The sequence below is a fragment of the Polistes fuscatus genome, unplaced genomic scaffold (genome assembly GCF_010416935.1).
Source record: "Polistes fuscatus isolate 324 unplaced genomic scaffold, CU_Pfus_HIC Scaffold9, whole genome shotgun sequence".
In the NCBI taxonomy this organism is placed as follows: Eukaryota; Metazoa; Arthropoda; class Insecta; order Hymenoptera; family Vespidae; genus Polistes; species Polistes fuscatus.
In genome coordinates this window covers 3,155,355-3,180,999 of record NW_025113173.1, presented here as the reverse complement: position 1 = coordinate 3,180,999, position 25,645 = coordinate 3,155,355, and the positions used below count along the sequence as shown (strand labels likewise).

The window sequence follows — 25,645 nt, the reverse complement described above, 5'->3', positions numbered from 1 at the left end:
TTATTCACACCCAAGAGGAACTCTTCGTATTTTTTGTTCAAATTAAGAAAAAAAAGGCCAAACCCACAATTTAATCAAATGATATTAAATAAATAATTATAATCATATCTAATTAAATGAAAGAAGAAAAAACGTACTGCCTATTTTAATTCTTTTTAATTAATTTTCAGTTCTGAACGTAACAATCATCATCATCATCATCATCATCATCATCATCATCATCATCATCATCATCATCAAAAGCACAACCACCACCTCGTTGTATTAATCCAGCGATCTCAATAATTTTTAATACAAATATCTCAAATGTAACAATGAAAAAGATCGAATGTTCTAATTACTATCTATATCAATATTTAATAATAATTTGCGTATATTTTTATAGATAATGTTTTTTTTTTTGTATGTGTCTATGTAGGAAGAGAAAGAACATTTTTAAGATGGATGTAATTGGTACTTTTTTTCTTTTTCTTGTTTTTTTTTTTTTTATATTTCCCCGTCTTTAATTACTTTTATAAAATATCCTTCCAAATATTACTTTAATCTCATTAAGAAATATTCTCTATATATCCACGAATAATAATTTACATTTTTCAATATCGATCGCAGTAAAGAAATTCAACGGATTATTCACGTAAACAGGGGAAGACTAAAATCAACACGTGCATGTATTTTCACACACACATTCGTAAATGAAATCTTACGTAGAGACGCGTTTTTATTATTCTCTCCTTCTTATATTCCTTTTTTTTTCCTTTTTCTGTTTCTTTTTCTTATATTAATTATCAACTTGTACATACATACATACATACATACATACATACATACAAATTAAATAAGAGAGAACACACATCAATCCCAACACACATACTTACATACATACATACATACACATACTTTACGTGATAAGAAAAATATAAAAAAAAAAAAAACAAAAAAAAATGACCAACAAAAAATATATTTACTTTTGTGTGTATGTAAATATGTATTCATATTACAAAGACATTCATCATTGCAATTTATCATTCAAGTAAATTTTTATATGTCAACGTTGCAAAATGTAGGCAGGGTATTTTTTCTTTTTTTTTTTGTGATGTGATATACATATAAATATGTCATCAGACGAATAACTATAATCATATTAAAATGATAGAGATTAATAATCCCGATTATATTACCGAAAGAAAGTCCGAAATTTTAAAAAAGAAATTAACAGAAATCTTAGAAGTTTTGCTCATAAATCTGATGACGCTTTAAATGCTTTCGAATTTTATTTATATTTATATATTTGTTTATTGTTTTATTTAATAATGTACATCTTTTATCTTTTCCTAACAAAAGTCATTCATTTTTTTTTCCTCGTTTCTCTCTCTCTCTCTCTCTTTTCTATATATATATATCAATATTAATCGAAATAAATGACAATTTATTTATTTATTTTATTTTTTTGGGTTTTGTTTGGTTGTATTTTATTTTATTTTATTTTATTTTATTTATTTATTCATTCCAAAAGTAGCCCTCTTCCATTTATCCTTAAGCTCGGCTATTACTTATAATACTTCAAGTAAGTACACAGTAAAATTCGTGAACTTACGCGATCAGTTCGTTTTTGCAGAATTTTCATCTTCGATTGATCCGCACGTTAAAACTACTGTTTAGATAAAATCCTTCAGACATATATTTATAATTAAATGGTATATTAAATATCATCATCACCATCATCATCATCATCATCAACATCATCATCATCGTCATCGTGTGATCTTATTGTTATCGACAAAAGAAAAGAAATAAAAACATAAATAAAGAATTAATTTTACATAGCGACATCCTTTCTTCCCTACTATTTATAATAATAATAATTATTATAATTATAATTATAATAATAATAATAATAATAATAATAATAATAATAATAATAGAGGACGGGTTTGTCCTGCACCATTTGTTTCTTTCTTTTTCTTTTTATTTACTTTGTTTTTTATTTTTTGTTATAGCCCTCCTTCACCATCTCGGCTCTTTATATCTCTCGACACTTTACTATTATTATTTATTTATTTATTTATTTATTTATTTTACTAGGCTCTTTCTTCTCAATTCATTTAACCCGTTTGTATCAAGATTATATTTATCATATTTGAATAAAAATATATTCTCAATAGAATCGTCCTTGCATATTAATTTGCGTGAAATTTTAATAGCAATATTCATCGAGAGATACGTCTTTTTAAATCCCTTTCATATATTTATATATACATATATAGAAACGATGATAAACATAAATCGAACCTGTTTTCTATCGGAAGACAATAACAAAAGACGCTACAAAGCTTTTTAAACTTTTCATTGTACAAGGACTTTTTAAATTCGTTCCTTTGTTAATAATAATCTGTGTTATACTTTTACTTTTTCGTTCTTGTTTGTTAAAAATTATTCCATGGATATCAGAAAAATTGTGTCTAAAGTTTTGTCGAGTTACTTTTCCATCAGACGAGGATGGCCTTCCTTCCTCAGACATTTGGTTTATTTGTTTATTTGTTTGTTTCTTTTTTTCTTTCTTTTTATCTTTCCTTTTCGTTTTATACAAATTACTTCTTACACTTCGCACACATTTTTGCTCTACATCACGAAGCATACATTCTGTTGATTTCATGTTGATAACGTTCCTGTACAGCTTTTCTTTTAAGTTTAAAGGCAGCTGTTACAAGGCCCATGTCGGGTGACCATTGTTCTGGACAAAGTTTAACTGCGCCAGGTATTTCAAACTTTTGTAACTGACCTGTTAGAAAAAAAGAATAAGTTGAGAAGTGATTATATAAAATAGGATGGTACAATTTCAAAAGAATTATCCTTACATTTCTTAGCTTGCTCAACTAACTCTTGAAGTACTGCCTTTTCCACCTGCGAATCGTTGCATAGTTCTTCGAAAGTCTTGCCGGTAACACCAATATTAGCAGCAATCTCTTCGAGTATATGAAGATTAGGTACTATCAGTGCTACCGTGTAAGATTTACTCGGATCACCATAAACGCATATGTTTTCTACGACTGGACAAGTTTTCAACTCCGCTTCTACTTTACCCAATGAAACATATTCACCTATTTGTAATTTAACCAAATCTTTCTTGCGATCTAAAATCGATAATTAATATGTATATAACATTTGAAAATAATAAATAAAAAAGTTAAGCGATATTGAAGGTTATTTTTGATTATTACCTATGATCTCTATGGAACCATCAGGATGGAATTCACCTATATCACCAGTTCTGAACCATTGTCTGCCATCCTCCTGGAAGAAATCCTCTTTTGTTTTCTCAGGTAACTTATAATATCCAGAGGAGACGTTATCACCTCCAATAACGATCTCACCCCTTGGATTTGGTAAATTTGTTACTCTATAACCAGCTTCTTCCCAGTTTTCAAGACGAATGTCGCAAGCTGTCGTTGGTGCTCCTACTCTTCCAGTACTTCTATCGTATGCTATAAACAAGATATGAAAAAATAAATAATAAGAAAATTTATAATATAATAATATTCATTTATATATTTTTTTGTAAAATGTATCACAATGAAAGACATAAAAACACATACTATCCATGACAGTAGCACAAGAACAAGTTTCTGTAAGACCATATCCCTGAGTAACGATGACACAGAGACACAATTTGACTTGAGTGTGAGTGTCAGGACTTAAAGGTGCACCACCAGAGAGAATAACTCTCACCCGACCACCAAGAATCTGCCTGGCTGCACCAAAGATGTATTTGTCGAACAGAGGAGTACTGTATCCGCGTTTATTCCATTTTAATTTATAATGATAAGCAAAATTAAAGATTGCTTGTTTAAAGGGTCCAGATTTTTTAACTTTTTCATTAATACCTTTGGATATCCTATCTAGGATAAGCTGAAATCAATAATAATTGTTATTTTATAATAATCTAATAATCCTTATTCTATATTCAAGTATTTAAAGACAAGAAAAAATGAAATATTTTACCGGTACTGCAGTCAAACAAGTTGGATGAAGAACAGAAGCGTCACCCTTGGAACCTCGTTGAATTTTACTACTCGAATCAATCATAGTGAGAGGCGAACTATAACCAATAGGTACACCAGTAAGTAAGCATACACTTTCAGCAAGAAGTTCGAAGACATGCGCGAGTGGTAGAAATCCAAGAAATACATCGTCCGATTTAATTTCAACAGCATTGCAAAATGCTTTTAAAGTTGCCATGATGTTTCTGTGAGAAAGTAAGACTCCTTTTGGTACACCTGTTGAACCTGACGTATACATTATAATAGCAGTATCCTCCGCTTTTGGTGAAACTGATACTACTTTAGACGTGTTGCCTGCTTTGATGATATCTGAGAATGGTATCAGTCGTACTCCTTCCTGAAAGAAAGTAATATGAATATGTAGAATTTAATTAATTATTTTTGGTCAGTTTACTTATATGAATTGGTAAGAATTAGACCCTTGTATATTATAAAATATTTGAAGTAATTAATTGGAATTTAATTGGAATAAAATTAAACGTATATATACAATATAAAAATAAATAGTTATAGTTTTTTTTATTTATAGAATATATCATCTCGTATTACCTTGTAACCTTTTGTTTCGGTTGGTTTAAGTTGATCCTCCATATAAATAATATTCTTAACTTCAGGTACCATTTGTAAAAGTCGTTTAAATTTTGGTAAGAGTTCATGGCTGGTAATAACTGTGTCAACTTCAGTCTCATTAATGCCATGAGCTATAGCATCGTCTCCAAGCGTCGCGTAAATTGTTACCACCGTGAGATTTTGTTTGAAACAAGCGTGGGCTGCTATCATCCATTCCGCCCTAGTCTCAGCAAAAATTACAATGTTCTTACGTACATTGAGACCAGTCTCGACCAATCCTCGACTAAAGGAAGCCGCCAATCTTTCAACATCCACGTACGATTTCCATTTATAATCACCCATTTTATACTGCAATCAAGATTAAAATAAAACATTAATTACACTTCTTGTAATATAAATTTATGTAAATAATTAATAACATGGAAGATACAATTGGTTTCAATCAAAAAACGTCGTGTTTAGATATTAAAATATATTGTTAATATAAATTCCTCTTTAGTACTTTATATAAACTACTAAATTGTTTCAAGTAAAAAATAATAGAAATAAAAAGAAATAACAGACCTTTTTAAAGATTCTTCCATTGGGTTGAACCTCGTCCTCTTCAGCAAGTATTTGTCTTGTACCAAGACATTTTTTATCACCGTGTGTCTTACTAACCCAAAGCAAGACAGCCTCAAGCGTTTGAACTTTTTCACGTTCGAGCCTGACATGCATTGGACCAGGTGAATCAACGCTTCTATAAGTAATGGAATTTTCGCTTTTGCTGATGGGACGTGCTTTGATCCTTCTCGAGGCCTTCCTTTTTTCCCATGGCCGCTGAAGGATGAGATAAACTGGAAAGGTCAGCAGGTCGTACACGTACGATAAAGCTTTGATCGCGTGGATCGCAGTGCTGATCCAGAAGCTTTCCATTTCTCTGAAAAACATTCAACAAATTTTTAATAATAATCATATGTTATTTCAACGAAATATATTTTTAATACGTTCGAAGTCTTTATTTTTATTCATTACAACAATTTATCAATAAGTTTATTTTTCTTTTATTAAGATAATTCTTAAATGATAATAAATATTGAAGCAAATTTATTAATAGAACGAACGTATTAAAAGTTAACGTTTTAAGATAAGATAGAATAAATTTATTAAAAAAACAAACAAAATTTCATATACATCAATATAATAATAAGCAGATATTTGCAATGATGCATCATGCTACGTTTTCAGTCGTGCATTATAATATGCGTACTAAAAAGTATAAATAAATAAATATAAAGCAATATATTATTATTTTATTAATAATAATAATAATAATAGCGAAGATAAAGATAAAAATCATACAATGTGTTATAATTATAGATTATTATAAATGAAAGAATAGATGAATCATCTTAGTATATACTACTAATCATTGAAATAAAAAATAGACACTCGGAAAAAGTTCAAATAGGACAAATAAAGAAGAACTTTTATAAAATTTGGCGAAACGCCAATCTGTGCACCTATATGCATGTGCGTATGTGTCTATGTATATGTATATACATGTAAATAGCGACCCGATTCCATGTACTACACATATATAAGTACACTATTGCAACTCAAGGGTCGACGATATTCAAGTTTATTTTTATCCAGACTAACGGATTCCTTTGGGAGTAAGAATAAACATAGCAAATCGAGCGGTGAATGTATGTATGCACGTATATGTATATGTTTTAAGTCATACATATACATATACGTGCATACATATATTTAAAAATTGTTCAACGTTACATACATTATAAAGTAAAATAATGTATTAACTCGGGGAATCTATTTTAAGAAAATTTCTTCGAATATTAATGAAAGAATTATACGATCCTGTTCGTTATAAAATTTTGTAAGAATAAAAAAAGAATTAATTAACAAAATCTAATTGTTGTTTTAAAAAATAAATATAAAATATGAATTAACGAGAGACGAGTTAGTTAAAGTATGACATTGGACTCGGAATTTGTTTTTTTAAAGTCTACTTTACTTTTCTACAATAATGATCATATTTTTCTTGTGCTTTAAAAACAAATGTTCTGTTAATTATGTGTTGTTCTCTATCGGACCTAATCTACGCGTTACATTTTAATGGTAACATATATATTTGTATATATACATGTAAATATATGTTACTTAAAATAGATACATGCATAAAACTTCCAACGCAGACAAAACCATAAATTAGCTCAGTGGACTTTGAACGTTGTCTTTCATATGCCTTGATAAATACTATCTCTTTATCTTTCTGCTATTCCCTCGTTTACCACATTTGTTGCAAAATTCACCTTTAAACGAGGTTTATCAACGATTTTACGTAAATAAATTTTTTTTCTTTTTATATAATTTATCGTATTGTCATATATCATCATATAATATGAACAATTATAAATATATATACAATAAAATATAACAAAAACTAATCTTACTATGATATATTCAAATAAAACGAATATTAAAACGACAAAAAATGTAAGAAAAAATCGCGTTGTTACTGACCCATGTTAAAATGAAATCACAAGAAAAAGATTATCTTATCAGAATATTCTAGCATATTCCGATAAGAAGGAAAAATTGCAAAGAAGAAAAAATGAAAACGGTTAACATAAAGTTGAATGAAAAAACTACTGCTACTAATAATAAAAGCTTGTAGGGAAATTTTTGTTGCGCGTGCGTGTTAATAAAATTTAACTCAAAAAAAAAAAAAAGAAAAAAGAAAAAAAAATACGAAGCACTCGATACTTATCGAAATACGTTAATTTATGTTTTATACATATGTATATGTACACGGAAGTATGTTACAAACTTATATGCATATGTAGTAGTACGTATGCGTATACTAAACACTCACAAAATGCTAATTAATAAATTCGTTAAATAAAGTAGGACAGGAAAAAAAAACAAAAAAAATTATGTACGTTATAATATGTGAATAATAAAGCTGACTGTACGTGCAAACGCAAGCTCTAAACAAAAATTCGTGCTAATTAATATTACTACCATTAATAATAATAATTATCAAACACATCGATTGGTTTTTTCAACTGATAATTATTTAAAAAAAAAGCAAGTAATAAAAAAAAAAAACAAAAAAAACAAAAGCGAATATGTGCGTTATATAAGATTTACAGAAACGAAGATACAAAAAAGCAAAAAACAAAAAACAAAAAAAATAATAATCAAGAAGAAAAATAAAGTATCAGGCAAAAAAATTTAATATTCTTCAATCCTAAACGATAATCGATCATCTAAAGAAGGGTATATCGAAAAAAAAAAGCTTTGGTCATTCCAAATATGCGTGCAGCGAAATAATCCAACAGGCATAATAGTAAATGAATCTACTACATTGGTTTTTTTTTTCTCTCTCTATCTCTCTCTCTCTCTCTTTCTCTATCTCTATCTCTATCTCTACCACTACTTCTCTTTCTTTTTCTTTTTTTTAGAGAAGAGAGAGAAAACTGTTCTACAAACTCACGGTTTGTCCTCCACGATCATGGTGGCGACCCAGTTTATGCTTACTTCCGATCGATTAACTTCAGGTATTCTCTTATTTCTCGCTGATGCGTATTAATGGCACTGCAAGAAAAATCATTCTCACAAAAAAAAACAAAAAAAAGAAGATAGAAATCACGAGCGGGGGAATAAATAACGCACAAACTAAACGGAAAAAAGAAATGAGGTTTGGTTGAAGCTTAAAAAAAGAAAAAAATACGTAATCTAGTTAGTCCTTGGGAATGAATAGAAAAAGAAAAAGAAAAAAAAGGGGGGAGTTTGTTTGGGGAAGGAAGGAGAATTCAAATAATAATTTTCACACCTGTTTTTAAATGCTAATTTTGTCTTTCTTTTGAGTTTTTTGTTTTGTTTTGTTTCTTTTTGTACAGAGTTAATTTATTATTTCGGCGCTCCATTTTAATTTAAAAAAAGAAAAGGAAAAAAAAGAGAGAAGAATCTTTGATCTACCGTTTGGACTTCGATCGTAAAATATTAATTCGCGACCTTGATTGTTTTGTCTCATGAGATTAATCAAGAGACAGAAGAAGTTGTTTATTTCTTTAAAATCTATCAATTATAAATTTATATATATATATATATATATGTTTTCACGTGTGTGTGCGAGATAAAAGAAGAGGATACAGGGTCCGTGTTGTATCTATATTTATTATCGATTATGTTTTTTCAAGTAGAAATAAAACGTATCGACTCGTGCATAATATGAAGTGTATATACATAAATGTATATATATATATATAATGCATATTTTGTGTATTTACAAGAAGATATTCAAACCGGAAGAAACTTTGTCTACCTTTTATTTTATTTTTTTTTTTTCTATTTTTTTTTCCTGTCTCTACGAAAAGTCAACACTCTGAAAAATTTTAATGACCGGAACGAATAAAAAAAACTTTTGTTTAAAAATTTTAAATCGTACGGTAAAATAAAAACAAAAGAGAGAAAAAAAAGTTAACACATTACATTATTGTATACGCGCATACTTAAAAACTATGAAAACAAAAGTTCGTAAAGCAAATTATTTATTCGTTAAAATAAAAACTGTAAGTAAGAAATAAAAATGCATTAATCAACAAATTAAAATTCGTTCGAATTAATTCATTCGTTTCTAACGCGTGTGTATCTTCAAATAAATCACTCTATCGATCGAATAATCAATTTTTCGTTATAACAGAATCAGTTCGATATAATTGATATCAGTTAAAACGATTTCTAATTAAATTCTTTCATTTTTTTTTTCTCAAATAGAAAATCGAAGAAACTATTCGAAGATGCTGACGAGTGAAAGGACTTTAAATCTTGCTAAACACAAGTCGACGTCCTAATTTCTCCGATCGAAGAAGAAAGCTGAGAGGACAGAAAAAGGGATGAGTAGAGGAGGGAGGAAAGTGGTGGAGTTGAAAGGGGAAAGGAAGGAAGGAAAAGAGTGAATGGTTGAATCTTCATGAGATTCTTACCGTTTGAAAATAGACAAGAGGTTCAGCGAGAAAAGCGAATTGTTTCTCACTTGGTCACAGATTCGTTCTACATTTATACTTAAAAAAAGAAAAGAAGAAAAAAAATAGAAATAATCATTAAAATAGTTCGTTGAATGTTAAGAAGAAGAACAACAACAACAACAACAACAACAAATCTATTACCTTATCGAAACGATTTTGTAATTTTTTATAATATCACAATCATTAAATGATAATTGTTCAACTATAAAATAGAGAAAATGCATTCCATAAATTAAGAAACTTGGATGACGTAATCAAACTTAACAAAGTATTAAACTATAAATTATATATCACGATTAGAAATGAACGAACTAACGAGTGTGTGTGTGTGTGCGTGCGAATACAGTTTATAAATTATATTCTCCTCTATGCATATTACTCGTTGATTATAATATCACGTGCTTGCTCGTAATAACTTCGTAATTAAGAAAAAATAGAATCAAATTTAGATCTTATACATGTGTACCATTTATATATTCCGATTGTAAGATATAATTTAAGAAAAAGATAAAAAGAAATTGGATATTTCACATATATTTTAAATTACTCGAAAACCACAATACTAATGATAAATGTTGCGACACTACTGAACAGTATTTAATTAAAAAATTAGAAAGAAAAGATCACGTGATACCACATTTTTGTTAATTTCAATCGATTATATTATTTCATTGTTAAACTTAAAATCGTTTTAATTTGATTTTATTTTCCGTACCTTTTCTTCAAACTCGACGAGCACATTTTCAAACAAAACTGCTTATAATCCACGACACTTAAGCAATAATATTATTGCAACGTTAAGAAAATTCAAAATAAAGAATTAAACGAGAACGCGTTGTTTTTTTTTTCCTTTCCTTCGAAACAAATTTTGTTCGTTTAAAGTTTAGACATTTATCTTTACGTTACAGATCGATTATCTCGTTTTCTACAAGAATCCGTATGACTGACGACTAGTCGTGTAGCGATGAATCTAAAAACGTATACGATATAACCGCAGATAGACTAATGCTAGCTAGAAAAAGACAAATATAGGCAGTGAAAGGAAAAGAGAGAGAGAAATAGAGATAACGAGTTTCACGGCATTGAACATCGGACCCTGTGTTACGATATATTATTGAGAGTTTTATCAAGGTGAAACTTTGCTGTTCGTACAAAGAACGAGGATCACATATCGCAATTCTAATAGTTTCGGATAATAATACGATTAAAGTTTAATCCCGAGTATCAAAGTAGTTGGACTCATTTGTTGAACTATCTAATTAATCGATCGATCGAATTGATACTAGAAACATATCGATACTTCAAATAAAATATAGTCGAAAGATATTCGATAGAGGTATATCATTTTATTTGAACAAAGATAGAAATGGGATTATTTATTTCTAATCATAAACTGATATCAATGACAAGTAACACCAGTCGGTAATCAAATATTAAGGGTTGATAATCTAGCTGTCGATATTTATTGACGATATGATTGATAAATAAATATATATGATGTGATTATTATTTATTGTGATGAATATTGTTAATATATATTCATTAAAATTATCAATAATATATATATATATATATTTTATTATTTTATATATTTATATATATATTTTTATATTATATATATATATTATATTATTATTATTATTTTATATTATATATATATATTATATTATTATTATTATTTTATATATTATATATATATTATATTATTATTATTATTTTATATATATATATATATATATTATATTATATTATTATTATTTTATATATATTTTTATTATTATATAATATATAATATTTATTAAAAATTATATATATATAAAATATTATTTTTGTACAAAAAATACAATTAATATTAATAATATTAATCGAATGTAAATCAATGAAAAATAGAAAAGATAAGAATCTTTATCTGAGAATAATGATTAATAGGAAAACGAGACGATTGAAAATTTTCCACGAATGAGGAAATAAAATGAATAAGACAGTTTTTATATTCGATAGGAAAAAGAAACAAAAAGTATAATGAAAGAGAGAAAGAGACGTCATCAATAATGTCACGCGAGAGGAAGGGCGTACGATATATACCGGAAGAGAGTAGACGGTTCGTGATCTATGAGGGGAAGGATTTCGCGTTACGTCGCACTGTTATTGAACAACCTCCTACGCGAATCATGATGAGAATATACCAGCTGAGATCAACTAACTGATCCCATTTATTCCTACTTTTTTTTTTCTTCCCCTTTCAAATAGAAACCTGTTCCCAAAATGTTACGACATTTCTTCTCTCTCCCTCTTCCGTTAAATTTTTTCTTTTTTTTTTAAATGCATAAAAATAAATGAAAATGGAATAATTATATTTCTAAGAGTGGAGATGAGAGGGGAAATAATTTAATCCTCCTCACGAATAAATGTACTATTTAAGTTAGAAACGATTTCTTTTTTATACGTTCCGATATTTGTATCAATTTTTCTAGGCTGAAATAAGATAATTTGTGATCATCTCTTTCATTCAACACACCCGTCGCGACGTGTGCTTTTTTATTATTTCAATCTTTAAAAATAATCTTTTAATTAATGATACAATTTTAAGAAAAAAATTGGATCGTATAACTGTAACGAAATAAATATCATTAAATGATTATAAAATTGATATTATCGATACATAGATCGTGTCAATATTTATTTCGAATAATAAATAAATAATGAATACATTTAGTGGCACATATATGCATAAATATGAATGACTTTAATCGTTTGTAATAAGAACTGCATGAATAATAAAAAAAAAGAAAAGAATAACAAGCATAACCGGTACGATCCAACGCGACAAGTATTTGTTCAGTTTGTTGACCGACACTAAGCGTTCACGTTTCATAGGTTAAATATCGCTTCTGTAACAAATATCAATGTCTTATTGCAATAAAAGGAACTCGAAGAACAATCGATCGTTCGAATTTAAGAAAATAAAAGTACTCCGATTTTTCTCTCTCCTTCTCTTTCTCTCTTTTAAATCTAGGACGTGTCAACGATCGATTACAAACTTCGCTACGCCGAGTAAATTTGTACAAAAGATACACCCAACAAGAGAATATAAACTACAGACCACACAACGTGTGATTATACAAAACCAGATGAGAAATATGAGAAATCCCCATTGTTATACTTAATCTTTCACAATGTGAAGAAGTCATGAATAAAGGTAAGTAAATTATAAACTAAAGGAAACTCGTTTTTCAAAACTTCCGATCGCATCCGAGTACGATGACGAACGTAATTATACAAAATCGATCGATATTGGATAAGAAACAAATGGAAAAAAAATTTGAAATACATGTAAATACAAAAATATCGGTTTATACCAAAAAAATTCCTACCAATTAATAAATACTTTATGATTATTTTTAGATATGTGTCGTTTATTAATTAAAAGAAGTATAACTTCAAAAATAAATTAAAGTATTATTTTTCTGAATAATTCATTTTTTAAATTTGATATTTATATTATACCTGATCGCGTAATACTACTACAATTTTCTTGAAGACTCAAGATACAAAAATTAAACTTCTATTCCAATCTTTCAAGCTCGAAGTAATCGAATTCTCTCCGTAAGATCAGCGATCCGATTTTTTTCCAAAAAAAAAACGAAGAGGAGTCGTGTTAGTAATACCACAAGAAAGAAGACAGGTGAATGAAAATAGAAAAGGAAGAGTGTATGTGTTGTATATCTAAAAAGAGATAAGAAGAGAAGAAATAGGGAGGATACTATTCATCGAGATCGTATTGAATCGCGTGAGACCAAACAACGAGAGAATAAAATACTCCACGTGACAAGAAGGGCGTTCATTGGCTTGATCATAGCCGCGAAGAAATGGCAGGAAACCAAATGCAATCGTTTTTAATGTTTTTCCTTTTTATTTTTTAACTATATCATTACTTAGAAACAGTGACGAATAACCACACAAAAAAGCGTCGATATTTCAAACTCAAATGCCGATTATCGATAAAATGTATACTTAATTATTATTTGCGAATATACATTGTTTTAAAATAAATATATTCGATTTTGTTCATATATGATTCTCCTACTAATAAATACATGCGCGCGCATATATAAAATTAAAAATTAATCGAAAAGTACGGAGAAATATTTATAAAGATACCTCTGTAAATAAATAAATAAATAAAAAATATATATATATATATCTTTTTTCTTTTTTAATATTTAAAGAAAATAAAATAATATTTTCTAATAAGAATTATTTAAAAAATAAAACTATATATTCTATTCTTCTTTTCATTTTTGTATCTCTTATAGGTGCAACTTGGTGCGACTGCAACGAAGGACGCCGGACGCCTCCCTCGCATAATCCTTAAACATACTCTTATATACAACATATATATATATATATATATATATACCTATGCTAGATAAATAGCGCCGGCGCATACGTTGATTCGTGAGAGGAAAGCTTTACAATGCTTTATCCACGCGCGCACTCTTCACCCAAAGAGTAACGAAATGCATATATATATAACTGTAACTGAAGAAAGAAAAAGAAAGAAATAAAAAAAATTCGTGTAAACTTACCAAGTAAAATAAAACACCCACCCACGCACAATTCAATTAGAAAGAAAGAGACAGAAATAACAAAATATATATATATACGTATAAATATATATCTATCTATCTATATATATATATATATATATTTTACAATAAAAAAATGTATAAATTTTCAGCACCACATCCACCAATCGAGATCGTCGATTCCAATTGACTAACTCTTTTTCCCCCAACCACAAGTGCAAGAAGAAAATTATCACTGTTCACAATTCAAGGGTCAAGAATAATGTGAGTGTAGGTGTGCGCGCGAGCGCAACCATCCGTGCCGACGACGACGACGATGACGACGAAGCAGGCAGATGATGGTAGGCGCCGTAGAACCGAGGAAAAGATTGTGTGGAGGTGGTAGAGGTAGGTGGTAGTGGGAGAGAGGGGAAGGAGCGAAAGATGGCGGAGGTAGTATGCACCGAATGGTACACGACTGAAGCCGGTAAAACATGTATCTATGTATGTATGTATATTATGTGTGTGTGTGTGCATTTATATATATGTATGTATGATGCGTAAAACATATGTTCCGTCGTATTTCGTAACAATTCGTCAATTTAATATAAAAATATATTCCTTTTTCTTGACTTTACGTTGAATTATTTACCTTCCTTATGTAAATGTTTAATCTTTAATCGCTAACCCACGTCGATCACCAATATCGATTGTGAAAGAAAGAATATTGCCGTGATTGTAACTTGAAATAAATGTAGTCCTTGTAATAAAGTATACACACGTGGAGCAAGAAGAAGAGTCAAGCTTATATAACAAAAATAAACATGCTAATTCAAGAAGGCCTGAATTCTCTTCTCGAACCACCCAACTATTTGCAGTTAACTGTTTCGGTTAACATTGCTGACCGACGTAGGTTCCAACGGTTAAATTTTTTTAGTTTACACGTCTCTCTCTTTCCTTTTTCTCGTGTTCTTTTTATCTTTTTTATCTAATTCTTCTTACGTAAGATTGATAAAGTTATTTTAAGAATCGTGTATGACTTAGTCGGAGCGCCGAATAGATAGCGATGAATTTAAATTGATGTTTAATTTCGGTGATAAATAAAAATTGTTAAGTAGACATGTAATATTTGTTATTGTCTTTTTTTCGCTTAGCCTACCAAAAAAAGGATCTTCGGACGAAGTCCTTTACTATCCTCTTTCTTTCTTCTTCTTTATGATTTTTAAATTTTTTTTATTTGTCGTATTATATAAATAATTACCACTGGATACCGTTTTTATTACACGAAGCACTCAAGTGATACCACGTGCTTCTCTTCTTTCCCCTATTACGTATCACTAACACTGTTACACTTTCTTCGCTAAATTAACCTTCTTTAGATTTTATAACTTTTCGTTCCTGGATATATATACTTCGTTTTTCCAAAATATAAGAGATAAATTTCGTAATGGCTCAACGTTCAAATAAATTTTTCTCGATTGCCATAATTTTCTTTTTAACTCTGCCAAATTTTTTCGCCCATACAATTAAAATTGAATATTTTAATATATCATCGACGACAACGCGAACTTATTTTTCCTGAGAAAACTGGATATTCAATGGAAACGCTGTAGATCTACGTTTTGTTATGTGTTACACGTTAGACGCTACTAATTCCACCGGGAAATAACAAGGGACATATTAGATGCACTCTGACTCGACACAGCCATCTTGCCGCTTGACAATCTTAAACTAACGGGATCGATGAGGTGAAACGCAGTGCCGACATCTAACAGAATTCTTGACAAACTCTTAGCACGTGAACCACCTATCTGTTTCTTTAAGTTAAAAAACAATTGTTTTTTCTAATAGTAGATATTAATTTAATTAAAATGTAAATATTTCAATGAAAACTTTAACAAAAATATACATATCTACCTAAATATTTCCTATCAATTTCAGTACGTTATTTTAAAAATCTAAATACTGTTAAATATTTTCAAAAGATAAAAAACAATAGTATATGAATACCAATTGCATTTTGTATCTCATTTCAAATATTTAAAAAATATAAATCTTATGATTATTATTGTTTATTCTTTTAAATTCAGATTATATTTATTTATGGTAAACGCGTTTTTTAAATTTTCCGATCGAGTATTAAATATTCATAGATGATTAAACGCATGGATATGAATTTTATATTACATTATTAAACATTATTTTATCTAGATTGCATAGAAAGTAATATAAACAAGAAAAATAATCTTTTATGCATAAATGCAACATACTAGGAACCAAACTCATTAAAGCATGCAATTCGCAAAATGAGACACGATTCAGACTATTCTTGATATAGATATAGATAGTTCAGCTACGTATAGACCAATCACGAGTCTCGTTTCAATGGATGAAAATGTGGCGTGATCCTTGATGACGTCACATCGGTGCATGCGATCGATAATTCATCGTTTATTTCACCGAGAGAGGAAGCCACCTCTTCGAAATAATATCGCCACGAACGATACTAACTCGATGCACCATTCCTTCGCGTAATACAATTTATTAGAAATTAACTTTTATTCTTTATAAAAGAAAAAAGAAAAGAAATAAAGACACGTACCGATCCAATTAAAAAGTAAAAATATTCAAATTCTATGAAAGTGTAAAATTTCATCATTAATAATACCTAAGTGACTGAAAGAAAAACATTTATTTCAATTTACCAGCAAAGAATACGGAAGTAAAAAGAAGCACACAAGTCCCCTTCTTTATCTACCTGGTTTCATTTTAGTTACTACTGGGACCACTAGTGGACAACTTTGCGCGATGACGGTACAATACTAAAAAAGAATACAATATTCTTTGATAGTATATATAGTATGTAATTATATTGTAAGAAAATTTATAATAATTATATTTAATTTTTAGTGTCTAAATGCGTGTGTGCCTTCAGAAATGCCTTTTTTATACATATATATTTTAAAAAGTAGAAGAAAGTCAAAACGAGTAGATGATAAATACAACGATGATCACCTGTAACAAAAAGAAAACTATATTAATCATACAATCAAGCGATACAATAGCCTGACATAAAAATCGTCCAATTGGCAGATGCACTTTTCTCTCAACTGAATTCTTTATTTATTTTTATCAAATCTCTATTTACCGTTGCAATGAAATTAGATTTAAACGAGTGATTTTACATTTACATAAAATATATAAAAAAAGAAAAAGAGGAAAAGCACGAATATTAAGTTACTAAAAAAAAATCATATCTATTAATTATTATGCAATACTTTTAAACTGCATTATATAGGAAAGAAAAATTGCAAATTTAATAAAATACGATAAAAATGAAAAATTTTAAAGACGAAACAAGAAAAAAAAATAACTGTAATATTTTCCAAACGTTATTTAAGCTTCAAAATTTAATACTACGAAAATTTTAATATTTTTGACTCTAACTAACACATATGCATCTTTCTGACGATATAGACACGAATTTGGTGTCCTAAGGAGATGGAATGGTCCATCATCTCCAATTACAACTACAAATTAATGACGAGCAAGAATGTAATATAATAAAATATAAAAATAGACTAAAGAGCTATTTTCGAAAAGTTCGAACTTGCTGTTGAACTTTTGAAAATAACTCAATAGCCTCAATAGTAGTTGCCCTCTTCAGCCACATTTAAGTGGGGGCCTCTTCGGCAAAATGCCTCTTCTTTCTTCATGCCCTAAACGCTGCTGTGAGGCTTTTTCTAAGCGCATTTTACAATGCATTTCCTAAACAATCGCACCCTAAAGAAATCCACAAATCGTACTGTTACATTTACTCGAATGCCTCAACAGATATTTGATCTAATCGATGAGCCTATTATTAACACTTTGCATTTAAAAAATTAAATAATATCAAACAAAAGCAGGAACTTTGTCATAAATCTTATGGTCTTACTTTTTTATTCGACCATTTTTATCTTTTATCTTTACTCTAGTTTGTATTTACTATACATATACAACAAATGAAGTATTCAGTAGGAATTACTAAAGAGCAAAGCGTTAATATACTTAATATTAAGCAAGTATCCAACGTATTCAGCTATCTTCACTTTTTCGAAAAAAATTAATTTTTAAGAAAACGCAAAGACTTTTGAATCGGTCGATACTAATTTATATCTCGCGGTACAGAGCATCAGCAATATATGGAAAAAATAAAGAAATATTTAAATGAGATAAATGAATCTAAGGATTGCTGAAACTTTGTATAATATCCGGAGAAGAAATTTGTCCACTCCTGAGTGGAAATTACAATCGCGCGACTTCTCCGGTCTCTACCTACTTACAAATTAAATAAACATTCACACCTAAGTATGCTACCTGCCTGTTAATTACCCATATTTTAAAAGAGCAAACATATATACATACCCACCCACTCACTCCACGATTCTCTCACATACCACCAGGGTGCAAAAGCCTAAACTAGAGAGCATGCCCCGGGGCACCTCCGACACCCTAGTTCAACCACGTTTTCTAAACTTATGGGAGTACGTACCAATTGCTGTAATCGGCTGCCAAGGCTAATGATTATTGCATAAAAGTCTAAAACAAAAATACAAGTATACACTAGTATATATGCATACTAGTGATATACGAGTATATCAAAGTTTATGCAAATAAATGCAGTAACTCTACTATGCAAAACGATTATCAAAAAGAAAATTAGAAATATTTATTATAAATATAAAAATACAGACACGCGTATTTTTCATATCACACGTGATATATAGAAGTAGTGCTCTCAGTACTAAATGATGTACATATTAATTAAAAACTATCGCGAAACGATGTACAAAACACTCTACCTAATACGCACACACATGTGCAATGTACACCGTGCAATCACTAGCGCAATGACAGACGCCAAATGGGGGGGAAAAACTTAAAACTAAACCTATACTAACCGTTTCTCACCCATACGAGTAGCACCTGGGCACACGTATAGATGAGAACGCAGAAAGTATAGGGGGGAGAAACGGGAGATTAGTATATTAGAAGCTGAAAATCCTGATCTAAAAAATATGATTAAAAACACATATATACATAAGACATAAATACATTTTTATAGAAATTTATCTAAACGGCTAAGGACTCTACAATTTATTTGATAAATAAAAACTTTTAATATATTTTAATATAACTTTTAATATCTTTTAATTAATATATAAAAAAAACCTCGGACGACTCCTTTCATTAAGTTGGCTGTTCTAATAAAAGAACTGGGCTTTGAGCCACCACTTAATTGCTAGAATCTATCCGTCGCGAATGAGTTTGTCTTCTTGCTCATTTATTTATAATATCGAAGTATCGATATGTTAAAATTAATCGCGATTAGATAAACTAAGTACGGAGCAATGCATGTAAGACATTTATTACATGCTTTTCTGGACGAAAACGAGTAAATAAATGCTCGATTTCACCACTACTAACCACGAACAAAACACGTAATAAAAAAGAAAGTGCATTTATTAATTGCATTATTAATTAAATGAATTTAACCGGTGAGACAAGAAAACCTATCCTGAACTAATATAAAATTTACAATACAATATACAATACAATATACAATTTTCATGAGTAATTCTTAGAAAGGAATTACTCATGTGCTCGTCAATAATTTATTGGAATAATTACAACCAGTAACTCGTGCCGATAAGGACCTTTCATCCTCGACATGATTGAGCACCGGAGGGACTTTAAATTTTTTGACTCACTGCGTAAGAAGTTCTACGATGGCTCCAAAACACTCCTACTTCGAAGCAAGTATTATAGTCTGACGATCGAAGAGTTCCTCGATTTAGTATTGAAGGAGATCCACCGAAGATCCATCGAAGATCCACCGAAGATCCATCAATGATCCATCGAAGAATTCATCCCACATCTTTGACAAGGTAGAAAGTCCGTCGTCATATCTGCAAAATAAAATAGAACAAAATGATAAGTTATCTGCAATATAATCCAAATCATATTAAAATAAAATCGAATAAAATGTAAATAAAAATAGATACTTACAATGCAATCCAATGGGATGAAATTCAATTGCACCTTGGCGATGCACCTCGCGTGAATCTAAAAACGCGGTATAAACGAAAATAAGAAACTATAGATGAGTTTCTTATCGCGAAACCGAAATTTTATTATACGGCGAACAACACTGATTCTAATTCGCGTTTGATTTTAATTTATTATGCGCCCGGTCACTGATTTTACAACTGCTTCCAAAGACTGCTTTGCACACAGTCAATGCAAGTAAAAAGATCTTCATTGATGCACTGGCTCTAATACGCGAACAGTCTGTGCGACTGTTTAAAGATAAAAATACAACTTTACTCGAACAAACTCTAATGCAATTACTGCCTTGGTCGCAGTTAATTCAATATATATTTCAAAAATTGTTCGCGAACGCGACGGAATTGAAATGAAAACGAACGAACGTGCTTCTAATCCGTGATTTTAATTTTATTCAAGCGATACAACACTCCCGTATATTGCTTCGCGCACGATTGCAATGCACGAACACTTGCAACACTTCACAAACACAATTCACAAACACTTCCAGCATTTCAATATTCCCATGATGATCTGAAACAGAAATAAAAACAAAATTATGAATATCATTGTTGTAAGAAAAAATTATTATAATTATTGAGAAAGTGTTTAAAATAAAAGTGACTTACGTTTATTCTTCAGTGATGAATGCACGATGGGTATCCTACCCTTAGGATGACGATGAGCACACGTTTAAACCGAATGAAAGAAACGTATGGAGTTTCTTAACCGAGCAAACGAAACTTTAACATGCGACGATCAACACTGATTCTACTCTTTCCGATTCTTTTATTTTTTATTTTATCGATGCAACACACGAGTACTTCATTGCCTACGCGCTCGATTGCAATGATGTTCTGAAACAGAAAAAAAAAGAACAATTAATATCATCGTCGTAATAAAAAACCATTAAAGTTATTATAGACATTTTTGATAGAAAAATGTACTTACTTTTAGTCTTCATTGATGACTGCAGGATGGGTATCCTACCCTTAGGATGACGACGAATAAAATAAAATAAAAGAAAAAATCTGAGAAGCTGAAACATACTAAAGATTATATTATAGTACAATATTCCCTATAAATCATTCCTGAAGGCATGGCACACTTTAAAGAATATTCTATCATAAAGAATCATTGTTAGATATAAAAAGTTGTCTAATCAGCAGTTGTCGAATGTTTTAATTAGATAACGTTAAAAATAAAATTATTAAATAGTTTAATACGCGTCACGTTCGTTAGATCTTAACTCGTTGAAGGACGGAAGGGGAATGAGCACGTTACTCTTTGTCCTTGCGTCTGTCGTTCGACCGTTTTCGTTTGTTTTCGTTTTATTTCGGCTGTCTTTCTTCTCTTTTCACCTCGAGAAATTCCTGGAATATACGTAATATTCGTTATTGCCTGTAGATAGAATATTTTGTTTTCTTATTCTCTCTCTCTCTCTCTCTCTCTCTCTCTGTCTCTCACTTTCGTTCTCACTCTTTGTATACATTTCTGTATGATTTAAAAAAAAGAATAACGCTTACTTCGATGAATATGAAGATAAAAAAGAGTAAACACAATTGTTAGACTGAGTATATGTATTCCTGCTGGACTCTCCTAATGCTCGGTACCTAAAAAAGGAAAAAAAAGATTACACATTAGTATAACATAAAGAAAATCAAATTTATGAGTGTATGTGTACGAGCTACCTATACTTATGCATAAATGCCTGTATGTATGTGTATGTGACAGGAATCGAATTTAATACGAAATACGATCTTTGAATACATAATTATGAAAAATAATTAATTAGAGCATCATTAGAGATGGTAGTAAGTATCGATACCATGAAAAAAGCTGGAAATTAGGAGAAATATTGTTAAGTAACATTGGTGAGATTTGGCGGGACGCCGAGATATATCGATGTTATATTCTCACAAATATCTATCGAAATTTTCAATATTTCGTTTTGAAAACACTCACGTATGAAAATCTTGTGTGTAGCTATCGTTTGATATATGATAGGAAGGTGTAAAATACTTTTCAATTACCTGAGTTAAACGAAATGACGCAGTACGCTGGAACATACACAGTTGACAGGTATAGAAAATGGTGGACGCCGCTCTGTGTAGTAGCTCTGCAAAGAAACGAAAGTAGCGACATCCGCTGCGAGCAATGGCTACTTGAGATTTTCCATTTTTTCCATCTATTATAGAAAAATATCGAATAGATAAAAATAGGATATAGGAACATAACAATTGTCGAAATATATACTTTATTAATCCAAACAATCAAAATTGAACATTATAAGTCGATATCTATAGAAATGATACCGTAAAACAAGATATATGATTGCGTAGAAAAATGCATACCAATGTACATGGAATTTTTTTCTACGCAAATATTCTTTATCCTCGACATTATCGTAATCTTTCGATTATATCATTTGAAAGTCATTTGCTAGAAGAATCGATTAGTATATAGGAAAATTATTTACATTAGAAAATATTTTTTAATTACCTGAGATTAACGGGACGACGTAGCATCCGTCCGATCTCCAGCACCGACGTCGCGAAAAGAAAGAAGAATGATCAGCAAAGAGCCCTGATTGGCTGATAATTATTTCAGAATAAGTGACCAATCAGAAATTCTCAATTACCATATAGAAATGTATTTCACGCACACAAGCTTGCCCCGTCACACATACGTAACTCGCCTTTCTTCATGACCACTCTAGTCAAGCTTGATATGATAATTTATTTATTAAATAAATAAAAATTTATTCTATTTTACTATTTAAGGTACACGTATCTTGTTAATATTTAAAAAATAACGAAAAGAATAAAGACAATATGCACTATAAACCTTATCACACAGAACAGAAAAACATACATAATTTATTTATTACAATAATTAAATATCTATTTTATTATTAATTATAATTATCTAATTATTAATCCAATTAATAATTATTGTTATCTAATTTATTTTTCTGTTAAATGTATACGTTCCTTGTTAATATTTAAAAAAAAAACGAGTAAAATAAAGACAATATACACTAAAAACTTAATCACATGGCAACGTTCTGATTTAAACATTCCTTCCATTTTTATGAAATTGTTTAAACTAATATACATTTGTTTTAACGTCCTTGCGCAATGATGACTTTGGATAATAAAATTTTTATCCAGAAAAATATCACATTAAAATTATTTTATATTCAAAGTATGTTAATAAGTATGTAATGTTTAAATCAGTACATATGTGTTTAAACAATCTGAAATATAAAGAGATTGCATTAGAATATTAAAATAATTGTTAAATAATCGATAGGAATGTCTATTGTTGTCTAAAAGCTAGGAATATACGATCTATGTACCGTCCCCTTCGAAATCCACCGTTGAAATGAGCTCTTGTCCTCTATGAAAGTACTTTTATTAAACGTTGTTTATCTGACTTTCCTAACGTTACGCATGTGTATAAAGGGTGTCATACATCTAATACATAATATTTAAGATTGTAACGTTCTTATTTTAGTATTCTTTTAATTTTTGTGTAATTATTTTAATGCTCCTGCGCAGTGATGACTTGAAGGGTAAAATTTAGCTGCAATATAAGAAAAATGCATTGGTGCATTAAAATAATTGTTAATGTATACGTTATGTACACGTATATGGAAATGAAAAAAGAAAAAACATTTCTCTAAACAATTATACAACAAATATATTAAAACAATTAATAAACATTATACTAATGGAAAATGAGAATTATTGAAGTTTACTGTTATGATAGAAGAAAGCTGAGGTGTTTGCTCGTTTAAATACCAAAAAAATTGCCAGGATTCATTTTAAAATCTTGTAAACTCTTCTTTTATGTATGTACTTGATACATAAAACGATAAGGAAGTCTAATAGATACTGTGCTTTTCCAAATCTTCAAATACTTGCAAATCTGAAAATCATAGGATTGTATTAGTAAAGTATCAAGCAATCATATATATTTGTGTGATGATATTTGTATAAGATGTCTCTGTCTCACTCTTTTCCCTGCAGATACTTTTTATATTACTCTTCTTTATGTTATAAAAGAAAAGAGATAAACTTACCACAGCTGATATCAATATAAAAAAGTAAACACAATTATTATTTAGATAGAAAAGTAAACACAATTAGACTGACAATGAGTATATGTATTCATGCTGTATTCTACCAATGTTTGGAAACCTAAAAAGAAATATAAAGTAATATAGCATGGTATAATATAAAGAAAAAATTTATGAGTTTTTGTATACTTGTAAAACGTTCGTTGTTAATATTTAAAAAATAACGTGTAGAATAAAGACAATATACACTAAAAACTTTATCACATTGCACAGAAAAACACACACAAAATTCATTCATTTTATAAATCTAAAATAATTTTATTTTCCTATTAGGTGTACACGTTCCTTTATAATATTTAAAAAATAAGGAATAAAATAAAGAGGTTATACACTAAAAACCGCACAGAAAAACACAATCGTATAGAAAAGAAAACTCGTTGCAGATATTTTAAAAACAATTGACATATAGCACTGTAACCATCCTTAAAAAATTAAAATAACAAGAATTTTTCCATATCAATACAGAGTATGGGAATTTATACCCTCATGGTTGGCATTAGGGATGTCAATTGTTTTGTTTCAATTTATTTTAATTCTTTAAGGATGGTTACAGTGCTATATGTCAATTGTTTTTAGAATATCTGCAACGAGTTTTCTTTTCTATACGTTTGTGTTTTTCTGTGCGGTTTTTAGTGTATAACCTCTTTATTTTATTCCTTATTTTTTAAATATTATAAAGGAACGTGTACACCTAATAGGAAAATAAAATTATTTTAGATTTATAAAATGAATGAATTTTGTGTACTTTTCTGTGCAGTGTGATAAAGTTTTTAGTGTATATTGTTTTTATTCTCTTTATTATTTGTTAACATATTTAAATTTGATATGTTTACTTTTTTTAGGTTTCCAAACATTTGATAGAATACAATATGAACACATATACTCATTGTCAGTACAATAATTCCTTTTACTATTCTATCTTGATATTTGTTGTGGTAAGTTTATCTCTTTTCTTTTATAACATAAAGAATAGTAATATAAAAAGTATGAAAAGGGGAAAAAGAGAGAGAGAGTGACATCTTACACAAATATTATACGTATACGTATTTAGACTAGTTTAGTTTGCTTGATACATTACTAATACAATCCTATGATTTTCAGATTTGCAAGTATTTGAAGATTTGGAAAAGCACAGTATCTATTAGACTTCCTTATCGTTTTATGTATCAAGTACATACATAA

At 29.3% G+C, this 25,645-nt stretch overlaps 1 protein-coding gene across 5 annotated transcripts; it reads right to left on the bottom strand.

The window, feature by feature from the left end:
- Positions 1-1,956: 1,956 nt before the first annotated feature.
- LOC122525563 (long-chain-fatty-acid--CoA ligase 3) lies at positions 1,957-15,970 on the bottom strand. 5 transcript variants are annotated; one of them, XM_043648442.1, is made up of 9 exons: positions 15,392-15,970; positions 8,131-8,231; positions 5,193-5,547; positions 4,608-4,976; positions 4,000-4,395; positions 3,594-3,906; positions 3,219-3,482; positions 2,856-3,131; positions 1,957-2,779 (listed from the first exon to the last, which is right to left on the bottom strand). In XM_043648442.1, exons 2-9 carry the CDS (start codon positions 8,148-8,150, stop codon positions 2,625-2,627), a joined length of 2,148 nt encoding a protein of 715 aa, XP_043504377.1. In that variant the 5' UTR covers positions 8,151-8,231; positions 15,392-15,970; the 3' UTR covers positions 1,957-2,624. The 5 variants fall into 5 exon arrangements, with proteins under 5 accessions (XP_043504377.1, XP_043504378.1, XP_043504380.1 ...); XM_043648443.1 differs by having other exon boundaries at positions 15,494-15,970; XM_043648445.1 differs by lacking the exon at positions 15,392-15,970 and adding an exon at positions 14,409-14,604.
- Between the last annotated feature and the right edge of the window lie 9,675 nt (positions 15,971-25,645).